The sequence below is a fragment of the Bubalus kerabau genome, chromosome 13 (assembly GCF_029407905.1).
Source record: "Bubalus kerabau isolate K-KA32 ecotype Philippines breed swamp buffalo chromosome 13, PCC_UOA_SB_1v2, whole genome shotgun sequence".
In the NCBI taxonomy this organism is placed as follows: Eukaryota; Metazoa; Chordata; class Mammalia; order Artiodactyla; family Bovidae; genus Bubalus; species Bubalus kerabau.
In genome coordinates this window covers 65,236,838-65,251,324 of record NC_073636.1, presented here as the reverse complement: position 1 = coordinate 65,251,324, position 14,487 = coordinate 65,236,838, and the positions used below count along the sequence as shown (strand labels likewise).

Here is a 14,487-nt window from a genome sequence, read left to right as displayed (position 1 = left end):
GTGTGTGCGCGCGCGTGAGTGTGTGTAAGTATTTTCACTGGAAAGGATTCAAAAGTTAGCAGCATTACGCCATTCTTCCTTCTTGGAAAAATCCCTGAGCCTTATACAAGCCTCCTTCAGGCCCTCAGTCAGTTGTGCAGGAGAAAGGGGGCGGTCGGCTTTCTCCTTTCAAGAACGAGTTATTTTCAGCTGCTGACTGGAGACGGTGCACGTCTGGATAGGAGAGCATTTCCACTATGGGACTGGATACAAACACACACCCGGCAGACTTCAAGAGTCTCAGACTGAGGAGAAAGCCCTTCCTTCTGCTGCTACTGCTGCTGCCGCTGCTTTTGAGGGTCCACTCCTTTCATGGTTTTTCCTGCCAAACCAGAGGCACCTTCGCTACTGCCGCTGTTCTCTTGGGCATCATTCAGCGGCTGGCCAGAGGATGAGACTCCCCAAACTCCTCACTCTCTTGCTTTGGCACCTGGCTTGGCTGGACCTGGAATTCATCTGCACTGTGTTGGGTGCCCCTGACTTGGGCCAGAGACCCCAGGGGGCCAGGCCAGGACTGGCCAAAGCAGAAGCCAAGGAGAGACCCCCTCTGGCCCAGAACATCTTCAGGCCAGGGGGTCACAGCTACGGTGGGGGGGCCACCAATGCCAGGGCCAAGGGGGGCACCGGGCAGACAGGAGGCCTGACACAGTCCAAGAAGGATGAACCCAAAAAGCTGCCCCCCAGATCGGGTGGCCCTGAACCCAAGCCAGGACACCCTCCCCAGACAAGGCAGGGGGCCACGCGGACGGTGACCCCAAAAGGACAGCTTCCTGGGGGGAAGGCACCCTCAAAGGCAGGCTCTGTCCCCAGTCCCTTCCTGCTGAAGAAGGCCAGGGAGCCTGGGTCCCCGCGTGAGCCCAAGGAGCCATTCCGCCCGCCCCCCATCACGCCCCACGAGTACATGCTCTCGCTGTACAGGACGCTGTCCGATGCTGACAGAAAGGGAGGCAACAGCAGCGTGAAGTTGGAGGCTGGCCTGGCCAACACCATCACCAGCTTTATTGACAAAGGGCAAGGTGAGGGGGCGGGGTGGCCGGGGCACGGCTCAGAGGGAGGGGCATCTGCATGCATGGAGGGGGCATTAGAGCCCAGACACTGCACTGGGGGGAGATGGTGTGTGTTTCTGGCCCGGGGTGGTATCTGGGATTAACCTCACCCACACCAGGTCCCAGGCTGCTGGCATGTCAGAGCCAGAGGGCACCTGGGGATCCCCAAGTGCACTTCCTGCAAGATGTGGAGAGGGTTCCTGAAGCTTGGAAAGGAGACAAGCCCTTCCGGTTGGTGGCAGAATTGAGGACCAGCCTCTTAAACTCTTAATTACCAGGCCACACTCTGTTCTTACTGAGTTGGTCAGACTTTCTAGGCTGCATGGGGTTGTAGGTTTTCTTGGATGACAGAGAGAGAAACGAATCTCAGATGCCCATGGTTTTGCCACTTTCCCTTCAGGCAAGGGGGCAGAGAAGGTAAGATAGGTGAAGGCAGGAAATGAGGCATCTTGGAGTCATGGAATGATCTTCAGATATATGGGGTGGGGTGGACAACAGACCTAGGGTCTAACTCACAGTGTGACCTTGGGAAAGACCCCTCTCCCTCTGGGGTCTCAGTTTTCCCATCAGTACAACTCTATGGAGGTTGGATGTGGTGACTTCTGAGAGCCCTTCCAATATGAAAACCTTATGTCCTGTCCTAGACACAGATCATTTTTATAATGAACCCAGGAGACAATCTGCTCCCCTCACTTCACATTCTGCCCTCCTAGCATCACTGTCTTGGCTTGTCCCCTCAACTTGCCATGTGATTTCAGCAAGTCCTTTCCCCTCTCAGGGCCTGAGTTTATCCATAAAAGTGAAGAAGGAGGTTGACCTGATGGCTAGGGTTGCTGGAGGCTCATATGCTCTGGTTCTGGGAGTCTTGGGACTTTGGCTGGCAGGGTGGGGGAGGGGTCAGAGAGGGGAAGAGGCTCCTCATTAGAGCTGGCCGGTCGGGGAGTGACAGAGGGCGGGGGAGGCACAGAGGCAGCGGGTCTGCTGAGGTGGGGGAGGTGGTCTGGCTGCCTGCCCAGTCAGAGAAAGCTGTGACCCCTTGGGGAATCATAAAGTAAGTCCTTGTGCCCCCCAGCTCTAAGGGAGCTTGGAGGGGGAGAGATGGGGAGTTTAAAGGCCTAATTAGTCACCTTCTAGAGCAATATTATGAATGCTTCCCAATGGCAAATTGGTATTTAGGAAGGAGGGCGTGCTGATTCGGACATACCACTGAGCTTCTTGTATACACGCAGAGCCTTATGTTTGTAAATACATGGTGAATCACATACACTCACACACATACACAATGTGCACACGCACACCTGACGTATACACACAGAACTTTCTTACATATATACAGACACATATATTGGGTTGGCCAAAAAATTTTTTTGGAGTTTTCTGTACCATTTAAAAGAAGAAATCGAAAGAACTTTTTGGCCAACCCAATACATACATACCCTTCAAATAGTCACACAAGCCCAATCATACATGCATATAACCTGTCACTCAAATATGCGTTACTTTCCATACTCACATGTGGACCCAGTCATACATATACACACACAAACTGTCATTCACACACACACTCACACACCAAGCAGAGTAAGAAGCATACACTACAAATCATTAGACTAGCCAGGAACATTGGATCATAGACCAGTTTGGTCATTAACTCGCTGTGTGGCCTTAGGCAAGTCACTCTCCTTCTCTGTGCTTCATCTGTGAAACAAGAGCACTAAGATCTTCTTTAAGGCATAGTATAGTAGGAGCAGCTCAGGATCAGGCATAACAAGTTCTAGGCTGGAGTTCCAACCGTGCTTTTTGCCAGCTGGGTGACCTTGAGCAAGTTACCTAACTTCTCTGAGCCTCAGGTTCCTCCTCTGGAAAAACAGAGCAGGTCATTATAATGATCACCCTGCCTCTCTTACCAAAGAGATATCATATTGGATAGCAGATGGGAGAGAGACAGGCAGGAGGCAGTTCTAAGGCTGACGGACCTCTGCTATGCATGTCATTGACACAGACACCCAGAATCACTCAAATCCTCCACAGTCACATCTATAGGTGAACAGCCCTATTTGGTTGACTGTGTGGGAAGCTTCCTTATTTTGGAAAAGGCTCTCCATGATTTGGGTCTTGGCCTCTGTTGAAGTGGGGAAGAGGTTAAAGAGAGCTCTCTTGGGGGAGAAGAGCCGTGGCCCTCCCCTAGGCTGTGTGGTGACTGGCTCCCTTGGTGAGGCTGCGGGCAATGACTTCTGGGTGTTCTCTCTAGATGACCGAGGTCCCACGGTCAGGAAGCAGAGGTACGTGTTTGACATTAGTGCCCTGGAGAAGGATGGGCTACTAGGGGCCGAGCTGCGGATCTTGCGGAAGAAGCCCTTGGATGCGGCCAAGCCAGTGGCCCCCGGTAGCGGGCGGGCTGCCCAGCTGAAGCTGTCCAGTTGCCCCAGCGGCCGGCAGCCGGCAGCCTTGCTGGATGTGCGTTCCGTGCCAGGCCTGGACGGCTCTGGCTGGGAGGTGTTCGACATCTGGAAGCTCTTCCGAAACTTTAAGAACTCAGCCCAGCTGTGCTTGGAGCTGGAGGCCTGGGAACGGGGCCGGGCCATGGACCTCCGTGGCCTGGGCTTTGACCGCGCTGCCCGGCAGGTCCACGAGAAAGCCCTGTTCCTGGTGTTTGGCCGCACCAAGAAACGGGACCTGTTCTTCAATGAGATCAAGGCCCGCTCCGGCCAGGATGATAAGACCGTGTATGAGTACCTGTTCAGCCAGCGCCGAAAGCGGCGGGCCCCCCTGGCCACGCGCCAGGGCAAGCGACCTAGCAAGAACCCCAAGGCCCGCTGCAGTCGGAAGGCGCTGCACGTCAACTTCAAGGACATGGGCTGGGATGACTGGATTATCGCGCCCCTGGAGTACGAGGCTTTCCACTGCGAGGGGCTGTGTGAGTTCCCCTTGCGCTCCCACCTGGAGCCCACGAACCACGCGGTCATCCAGACCCTGATGAACTCCATGGACCCCGAGTCCACGCCGCCCACCTGCTGTGTGCCCACGAGGCTGAGTCCCATCAGTATCCTCTTCATTGACTCGGCCAACAACGTGGTCTATAAGCAGTATGAGGACATGGTCGTGGAGTCTTGTGGCTGCAGGTAGCAACACTGTCCTCTGTCTTCCCGGGCGGCACGTCCCCAGGATGCTGGTCACCAGAGCCCCTTCCCACACTCCTGGAATCACAGGGGGATCCAGAAGCTACAGCCAGGAGCATCTATGCAGCCCCCGTGAAAGGGGATGCCAACAGCCTTGCTCAGTTGCTAAAGATCCCTTTCTATCCACAAGTCCCCCTGCCTGGGGATTTTTGCCTTCTGCTTCTCTGATTGGCAGACACAGGCCCAGGGAGACAGACTCGGAATGGGACTGAGACCCAGGGGACCTTGTTTTCCAATGAGACTCAGCCCATGACCTCTCCTTTCCTGGGCCTTCTTGACCTTGGCACTCTCTAGGGAGGCCTCTCCTTGGGAGACCCACAGGTGCCATCTCCCTCTTGTACCTGGTGACTTTCTGCCCCTGGAGGCAGATGGATGCTAATTGGGCAGGGGTGGGAAAGAAGGGGAGTGGGCTTGGGCAGGGTGAGGAGTGGGAGGCTGTTAGACTGTTAGACTTAAATGTACATGGATGAGATAAAAAGCAAAACTGTGCCTAAAACTGTGGCAGATTTCTTGTCTACCCTTGGGGACCCAGCGACCCTTCAAAGAAGACTGACCCAGAGAGGGGACGTGGGCTGCCTGAAGCAGAATGGGACACAGAGCACAGGCTGAGCTGGGCCAGGGTTTCACCTCTCACCCTATTCCCGATTTTCGCCGAGAGCTCTGTCTACTCCGCTGGCAACAGAGGTCGGTTTCTGCCGGGTTTCCTTTTCGACATTCCTTAGTCAAGTTTGTTGTCTCCAAAATGAATCCCTAAGTGGGAGGGAACTTGAGGATTTAATTTCCACTAAAATCATCCCCATTTCATACTCACCCCCCAGCTCATACTCAGAATCCACTGGTCACCAGTTAAAGGGGCCCTCGACCTCCTCTTCACCTACTGGGGCATCTCCTTTGTCACTGATCACTATTCCTCACATGATCTTGCCTGCGGCCCTGCTACCCTCCAGCTTGGCAGCCCTTCCACCCCTTTACCCCAGCTCTAGAAAAAACTGGAACCCCTCCCCTTTCCACTATACAGGATATAGATACATAATTATCCATTAGACAAGTAAGCTCCCCATTGACCTTACCGACCTTAGACAGACCAATGCCAGACACAGCCTGACAGTGTTTCCTTCTGGGGCCTGGCCCAGAGTCAAGACCCACTTCCCTCCTCCACTATAACCTTTGGGGAGGAGCAAGGCATGAACTCTTGGGAGGGGAGCAGGGCCCTCTGGTAGGGAAATGTGGGCACCTGAGTCCTCATTCTAAGGGCTTGGGACCAGGTTCTGCCTGGCTGAGGAGGGGGAGGACCAGAAGAGGAGAACCCAGGCTTCTGCTTCCTACCCAGGGGGCCTCAAAATTTTCCCCACCCCTCTCCAGCTGGGGCTTTGATTCCCAGGGCTCCTAGCCAAAGCTGTTTCAACAGTAAGGATGCTTGCCCAGCTCTGGGCAGATCCTGTGTCCCTTCCCTCAAGGCCTGAAACCTGGGTTGACAGATCCTGAAGCAAGAGCCCAGGGCGGGGGATGAGGGGGTGGGTAGTGTACCTTCGAGCTGCCTCCCTGGCTTGGAGGCCATTCCCTGTCCCTGAGAGGCCAGCCTGAGCCTGGAGTCTAGCCCTCCCTGGCTGGGTTTCGTTGTGTTTGGCTGGGGGGCAGGCCTGCAAGCTCTGGAAGTAAACAAAGGAGCTGCCACGGCAGACAGAGTTCTGGTGTATGTGAGAGGAGAGTGAGCCGGGAAAGGAGGTGCTGGGGAGGCCACGCGGTGGGCTGGGGACACAGAGAGAGCAGTGTAGAAGCAAGGTGGCTGGACACTCAAGGGCAGAGAGGCAGGGCCCTGATTTCCAGGACAGTACATCCCTAGTTTCTTGGAAAGTCTAAAAGATCAGAGGTCTTCCTGCCTTACCCCTATCAGAGAGGCTCATGGCATCTCAGCCATGGTGTTCTTCCTGCTGAAGGCCTGAGCATTGATTTGACTGTTGTGGCCCTAGCTTGATACCCTGGGAGCTTCCTCTCCCACCTCCACCTATCCTATAATTCTCTTCCACAAAAGAACCAATCAGCCTGTGTACATTTCCCAACTAGACTGCTGTTCAGTCGCTCAGTCGTGTCTGACTCTGCAACCCCGTGGACAGCAGCACATCAGGTTTCCCTGTCCTATATCATCTCTCAGAGTTTGTGCAAATTCATATCCATTGAGTCGATGATGCCATCCAACCATCTCATCCTCTGTTGCCCCCTTCTCCTCCTGCCTTCAATTTTTCCCAGCATCAGGGTCTTTTCCAATAAGTCAGGTCTTCGCATCAGGTGGCCAAAGTATTGGAGCTTCAGCTTCAGCATCAGTCCTTCCAATGAATATTCAGGATTGATTCCTTTACGATTGACTGATTTGATCTCCTTGCAGCCCAAGGGACTCTCAAGAGTCTTCAACACCAGAGTTCAAAAGCATCAATTCTTCGACGCTCAGCCTTCTTTATGGTCCAGCTCTCACATCCATACATGACTATTGGAAAAACCGTAATTTTGACTGTATGGACCTTTGTTGGCAAAGCAATGTCTCTGCTTTTTAATATGCTGTCTAGGTGTGTCATAGTTTTTCTTTCAAGAAGCAAGTGTCTTTTAATTTCATGGCTGCAGTCACCATCTGCCGTGATTTTGGAGCCTGAGAAAATAAAGTCTGTCACTGTTTCCATTGTTTCCCCATCTATTCGCCATGTAATGATGGGACTGAATGTTATGAGGAGCCAATCAGAGATAACTGTGGGTGGGAACAGCCCTTCCATCCTAATCTGATTTACTGAACTGCCTCCTCGGACGTTTATGGCCACCAGGTACCCACCTCCAGTCCCAATCATAACAGGCTGCATACTTGTATAGGATATTCTCGAGCCAAAGGGTACAAGAATTATATCATTCTTTAGAGTTCACAAATACTCTGAGTCATGCTGTGGCAGCACTGATGGGCTCAAAGGGCAGCCCAGTTTCAAATTTCAAGATTTTGTCACTTCAAGTTACAGGCCTTGGGCAAGTAGCCTAATTCCACCAACCTTGATTTCCTCTTTGGTGAAAAAGAAAAGAGAGGGGAAGGGTAAAACAATATACCTGTTTCATAGGGCTAACTGTTAGGATATGAAAGACACTCAACACAGCTGGCACTGAGGTGGGATGCCACAAATATCAGCTGTTATCATAAGTGTGCCTCAGACAGTCTTGTGAAGCAGGCAGGGCAAAGAATATTACTCCTTTGCTCAGTTGTTCAGTCGTGTCTGGCTCTTCGCAACCCCATAGACTGTAGCCTGCCAGGATCCTCTGTCCATAGGATTTTTCAGGCAAGAAACTGGAACAGGTTGCCATTTTCTACTCCAGAGGATCTTCCTGACCCAAGGATCAAACCTGCATCTCTTATGTCTCCTGCATTGGCAGGCGGATTCTTTACCATTGTGCCACCTGGGAAGCCCACGTACTACACTTGATCTTAGCCACCTCCATTTTTACAGAGAAGAAACTGACAAACCAGAGAAGTAACTGCAGGTCTCTGTATACTTTGCATCATTCTTGCTACTTTTCTGGACATCCAGTTCCACTAACCCTGGTCTTGGAAATTAATCAAATTATCTTCCTGGGATTTGGCTTCCTGGTCTTAAAAGTATCTCCTTAGGGACATAGCTTGCTGTTAGTTCCTAGGGAGAAATAGCTAAGCATATAGCTTAGGACAGGGAAAATGGAAAGCCCATAGGGGAGGAAAGAGATGAGACCCCCAGCCCTCCGATGCCATTTCTTGGCTCTTTCCACATCCCTGTGCCACAGGGCCACAACAAGCTGGAGAATCAGCTTTTCTAAGGCCTGGAACACACGACCTTGGGAAGTCTGAGACTTCACTCAGCCTCACAATTGGTTCTTCTGATCGGAATATGGATGTGAGGAAGCAGAGTAGTCATATACAGTAGGAGTCAGGCTGATCTGGGTTCCAGTTCTGGTTTTACCACTTTCCAGCTGGATGACTTTGAGCAAGCTATTCAACTTCTCTGAGCCTCAGTTTTTCTAACCGTAAAAGAAGGATAATAATATCAAATTTAGGGGGCTTCCCTAGTGGCTCAGTGGTAAAGAATCTGCCTGTCAATGCAGAAGACACTGGTTTGATCCCTGGTCCAGGAGGATCCCACATGCTGTGGAGCAACTAAGCCTGTACACCACAACTATTGAGTCTGCACTCTGGAGCCTGGGAGCTACAACTATTGAAGCCCTCGCTCTCTAAAGTCTGTACTCTGAAATAAGAGACGCCACCACAATGAGAAGCCCGGAGGCATCATAACTAGAGAGCAGCCTCCACTTGCTGCAACTAGAGAAAAGCCCGTGCAGCAATGAAGACCCAGGACAGCCAAAAATAAATAAAATTATTTTTTAAAATATCAAATTTTATGGGCCTTGGATTCAGGAAAGGGGCTATTCATTCATTCCATACATCTTTGATCCATCTATTCATTTATTAACCAATAAATATTTATTGAGGGTCTGCTGTGACCCAAAACTGTGCTCAGTGTTGGGATAATAATAACAACTACAGTGTTTATTGAGGGTTTATTATGTACCAAGTACTGTCCTTAGCAGTTTACATGAAATCTCTTATCTTACAATGCTCAAGCCCTCAAGCTCCATGCATGAATGAAAGAGAAAATAAAGATCCCAAAGGATACTAGAATGGTAAGATAATATACTGAATCAAAGGAAATGAAATAGACAGAGGGAAAAGTCAAGTTATGCATCACAATGCATGAAACCAACCTTACATGTACAAGAACTGAAATGTGATCTCACAGTTTCTGACGGGAAAGAGACAGTGCGGTAGGTAGCCATGAATTCAGTAGAATCAGTTGAATACAATGTGGGTGCCTAAGTGCAAATACAAGTGTGGGCTTCATTAATAGACATGCACTGTACAAAACCCAAGGGAACTGTGGTTCTGCTCTGTTAGCAGGACTTGGGGAGTGTTGGGATGGTTAGTGTGAGGGAGAAGCAGAGTCAAGGATGAATCCTGTGGTTTTTAGCTTGGGAAACTGAGGGGACGGTGTGCCACTCAACAGCAATGAAAAGAAAGAATACGGAAGGAGGAACAGATTTTGAGAGGAAGATAGTGGGGTCAGTTTTGAACATGTCAAGTTTGAAGAAATTTTACGAGGTTGGCTTTAAAATAGCCATTGGTACAAGAGCAATTCTTCCATGAAACGATACGTAGAAGAAAGGACATATGTATGTGATACACGCAGGTTTGTGAGCTGGGTGGTGGGATGCTGAGTTTCTTTCTGTTGGCTTCTAATTTTTATTTCCTCTGTGAAGCAGGAGGTGAGGCCAATTGTTTACAGACAATAGGAAGGGGTCAGAGTCAAGGAATGTGAAACAAGTTCCTGGTATGGGTTAAATGGTGTCCCTCAAAAAAATATGTTAAGTGGGACTTCCCAGTGGTCCAGTGGTTAAGACTGCACACCTCCAAGGCAGGGAGCTCGGGTCTGATCCCTGGTTGGGGAACTAAGATTCCATGTGTCATGCGTCAAGACTGAAAAAAAATTTAAATATATGTTAAAGTCCAACCTCCCTGCTCCTAATATGTGAATATAACCTTATCTGGAAAAAGGATCTTCACAGATGTAATCAAGTTAAGATCGTCAGGGTAGGCTCTAATTGGAGTACTTATAAGATGTGGGGCTTCCCTGGTGGCTCAGTGATAAAAGAATCCTCCTGAAATGCAGGAGATGTGGATTCTATCCCTGGGTCAGGAAGATCCCCTGGAGAAGGAAATGGCAACCCCCTCCAGTATTCTTGCCTGGAAAATCCCGTGGACAATGGAGCCTGGAGGGCTACAGTCCATATGGGTCACAAGAGTTGGACACAACTGAGCAGGCACGCATGCATTTACAAGATGAGAAGAGTCACAGAGACAGGAACAGAAGAAAGCCAAGTGATGACAGAGGCAGAGATTGGAGTTTTGCAAGCTGTAAACCAAGAAACACCAAGGATCGAGAGTTCCCTGATGGCCTGGTGGTTAGGATTTGGTGCTTTCACTGCAGAGGATTAGGTTCATTGGATCCCTGGTTGGAGACCGTCGGGCATGCAGTGCAGTGCAGCCAAAATATAAAAACAAACACCTGCCCCCACCCCCTCCAAAAAAAAAAACCCACCAAGGATTTATAGCAATGACCAGCAGCTAGGAATAGGCAAGGTAAGATCCCCTAGAGCTTTCAGATAGAATGTGGTCCTGCCAACACCTTGATTTTGGACTCCTAGGCTCCAGAACTGGGAGACAATTCATTTCCATTGTTTTAAGCCACCTGGTGTGTGTGTTGTTTGCTATGGCAGCCTTAGGAATCTAATACAGTGTTATTAATAAACAGTAGTTTTGGAGAAGAGAGCAGAGTTAAGCATAAAAAAGGTTGATATCCATATTTGGTGGTATCAATAGGCTCTTTGCATGGTTTTCTCCAGTAGAACTTAATAATCTAGATGCAGGCATGGAACAAATGGACAATTACAGGCAGGAAGTCTCTCTAGATGGGGTGGGGAGAAAGACTTTTGAGCAAGGGAGTTACACTGACAAGAGACAATTAGGCAATTAAAGTGACAAGACTGTATGATGTAAGCTAGATAGGAGGAAAGGGGAGAAAGTTGACAGACAACTGTGTAAAGAGGAGAGATAAAAAGCCTGGAGGTCTCAGTGGGGTAGAATGACAAATGTACTAGGAATGAATGGATGCTTTAAGAATAGGATGATGAGAGAATTCCTAGGTGGTACAATGGTTAGAACTCTGTACTTCTACTGCAGGGGGCATAGGTTCAATATCTGGTCAGGGAACTAAGATCCCACAAACCACATGGCACGACCAAAAAAATAGTGGTGAGAATTCCATTCTGATGGAATAAATCAAAAATTTCATAACTAATTTTGGTGGTAAAGTTCAGGAATTGGCCATGGCATTGGGCAGCTGGACATTTCACAGAAATGGATCGTACTCATACAATACCCTTTAGTGACTGACTTCTTTCACTCAGCATAATGTTTTCAAGGGTCATCCATATTGAAGTATATCAGTAGTTAGCTCCTTGTCATTGCTGAGTAATAATCCATTTTCTGGATATACCACATTTTATTTATCCATTTCATCAGTTGAAGGATATTTAGGTTGTTTTTGGCTACTTTGAATAATTTTGTGATGAACATAAATATGCAAGTTATCATGTGGACATATGTTTCCCATCCCATCTGTCCTAAATCGCTTCAGTTGTGTCTAACTCTTTGCAACCCAATGGACTGTAGCAAGCCAGGTTCCTCTGTCCATGGGATTCTCCAGTCAAGAATACTGGAGTGGGTTGCCATTTCTCTCTCCAGGAGATCTTCCTGCCCAGGTATTAAACCCAAGTCTCTTATGTCTCCTGCACTGGCATGTGGGTTCTTTACCACTAGCATCACCCGTATGTTTTAATTTCTCTTAAATATATGCCCAAGAATCGTTAAGTTTATGTTTCTAATTTACAGGAACTGTTTTCCAAAGCAGCTGTATAGTTTTACAATCCCATGCATGAGTTATCCAGTTTTTCACATCCTTGCCAGTACCTGTATTACATATCTGCTTGATTATAGCCACACTAGGTAAATTGGACTACATTCTCCTGCCTGGAGAATCCCAGGGACGGGGAAGCCTGGTGGGCTGCCGTCTATGGGGTCACGCAGAGTCAGACACGACTGAAGCGACTTAGAAGAAGAAGTGCGATGTGAAGTGGTATCTCATTATGTTGTGTATGTGTTTCCCTAATGACGTTGATCATCTTTTCATTAGCTTATTGACCATTTGTGTATCTTCCTTGCAGAAATGTCTGTTCAAATCTTTTACTCATTTTTTTTTTGACTGGGTGTTTATTTTTTTTTTAGTATTGAGTTGTATAGCTCTTTGTATATTCTGGATACAAATCCTTTATCAGATAGGTGATTTGCAAACATTTTCTCCTAATTTGTATCTTTTCACTTTCTTGATGGTATCTTTTGCAATGAATAGTTTAAATTTTCATGTAGTCCAATTTACCTAGTTTTTCTTTTGTGTGCTTTTGACGTTGTATTTAAGGAGGTTTTGCCTAAAAAAAAGTCACAAAGACTTACTCTTATGCTTTATAGCTTAGTTTTTACATTTAGATGTATGATTCATTTTGAGTTAATTTCCACATGGTGTGAGATAGGAATAAAATGTCATCCTTTGGCATTGTCTTTAAAAACTGTTGTATGTGTTATACTTTCACAATCATAATATGCTAAGGGCAAGGACCAAGTTTCACTTCTTTGTATTTCCCATAAAACCAACAAGTAAAAAAATTTTTTTTTTGGGCAGAAGATTTTAAGAGTGGTTTGGATGTTTTTCTTTCAATGTTAAAGGGGATTATATAGATACAGTACAAAGTCCAAACAAGACATAAGGATATAGGTGGAAAAAACATGTCTCCCTTCTAGACCTAACATCCTAGTCCCCTAACCCTCTTTCTTAGAATCAGGCACTATAACTACCACTACCAGTTTCTTGTGTATCCTTCCAGTGATTTTTCTGCAGCTATAATAACACACAGAATAGAATCTAAAGTCTTTATCATGGTCAAAAAGGTTTCCCAGGATCTGGCTCCTAGGACCATCTTGTCAACCTCATCTCTTATCATACTCTTCCTTATTCATTTGGCTCCAGCCAATGATAAGCTCCTTTTTCTTCCTTGGAAACATCAAGCATTCTCTCATGTTGGGACCTTTGTACTTGCTGTTCTCTCTGCCCAGCATATTCTTTTACATGGGTCACTCTATCATTTCATTCATATTTTTGATCAAATTCAGTATGGCCTTACTGGATCATTCTATCTAAAATAGCACCCTATTATATTTTGTTCTTCCCCTTCTTAGCAGTTACCATACCTGACATTATATTTATTTGCTTATTGCTTGTCTTCTCCACTGAAATATAATCTCCATGAGGGCAGGAAATTTGTTTTATTCTCTTTTGTATCTTCAGAATCTAGATCTGAGCCTGGATCATGGTAAATACTCAGCACATATATATTTGTAATGTATGATTAAAAAAAAATTTTTTTTTATTTATTTGGCTGCCCTGGGTCTTTGTTGTGGCACAAGAGATCTTTAGTTGTGGCATTAGGGATCAAGTTCCCTGACCAGGGGTTGAACCTGGGCACCCTGCATTGGGATTTCTTTATTTGAGTTCAAAATCTGTTGTAAAGCAGCAGTCACAATTCTCAACATCAACAACACATTGGCCCAGGAACTGCTAACGAACATACAGTGCAGTGGTGCTTCAAGAAGCTTTGCAAAGGAGACGAGAGACTTGAAGATAAGGAGTGTAGTGGCCAGTCATCGGAAGTTGACAACAACCAGCTAAGAGCATCATTGAAGCTGATCCTCTTATAACTACATGAGAAATTGCCGAAGAACTCAGTGTCAAACATTCTATCATTGTTCAACATTTGAAGCAAATTGGAAAGGTAAAAAAGCACCCTTGGTAATTGAGTATTTCATGAGTTGACTGCAAATCAAAAAAACTTTGTTTTGAAGTGTTGTCTTCTATTACTCTTACGCAACAACAAAGAATCATTTCTTGATCAGATTGTGATGATCGATGAAAAGTGGATTTTATATGACAACTGGTGATGACCAGCTCAGTGGATGGACCAAGAAGAAGCTCCAAAGCATTTTCCAAAGCCAAACTTGCACCCCCCCCAAAAAAAGTCACGGTCACTGTTTGGTGGTCTGCTCCTAGTTTGATCCACTACACCTTGCTGAATCCCAGCAAAACCATTACATTTGAGAAGCATGCTCAGCAAATCGATGTGATGTACCAAAAACTGCAGTGCCTGCAGCCAGCATTGGTCAACAGAATGGGCCCAATTCTTTTCCATGACAACATCAACTGCACATCATACAACCAACACTTCAAAAGTTGAACCAATTATGCTACGAAGTTTTGCCTCATTCACCGTATTCACCTGACCTCTCACCAACTGACTACCACTTTTTCAACTATCTTGACAACTTTTTGCAGGGAAAATGCTTCCATAACCAGCAGGAGGCAGAAAATGCTTTTCAAGAGTTCATTGAATCCCAAGGCACAGATTTTTACTCTACAGGAATAAATAAACTTATTTCTTGTTGGCAAAAATATATTGATTGTAATGGTTCCCACTTTGATTAATAAAGCTGTGTTTGAGTCTAG

The 14,487-nt window shown here is 47.2% G+C and overlaps 1 protein-coding gene across 1 annotated transcript; it reads left to right on the top strand.

The window, feature by feature from the left end:
- The first annotated feature begins 430 nt into the window (after window positions 1-430).
- Window positions 431-4,211, top strand: GDF5 (growth differentiation factor 5). Its single transcript, XM_055543232.1, has 2 exons — window positions 431-1,055; window positions 3,337-4,211. The coding sequence occupies exons 1-2, from the start codon at window positions 431-433 to the stop codon at window positions 4,209-4,211; spliced, it is 1,500 nt and encodes a 499-aa protein (XP_055399207.1).
- The last annotated feature ends 10,276 nt before the right edge of the window (window positions 4,212-14,487 follow it).

Excerpts from the sequence above, each read along its gene's own strand:
- GDF5 (XM_055543232.1), top strand. The coding sequence starts at position 431 with ATGAGACTCCCCAAACTCCTCACTCTCTTGCTTTGGCACCTGGCTTGG. Across the intron at positions 1,056-3,336 it reads CTTTATTGACAAAGGGCAAG|ATGACCGAGGTCCCACGGTC; the intron begins GTGAGGGGGCGG and ends TGTTCTCTCTAG.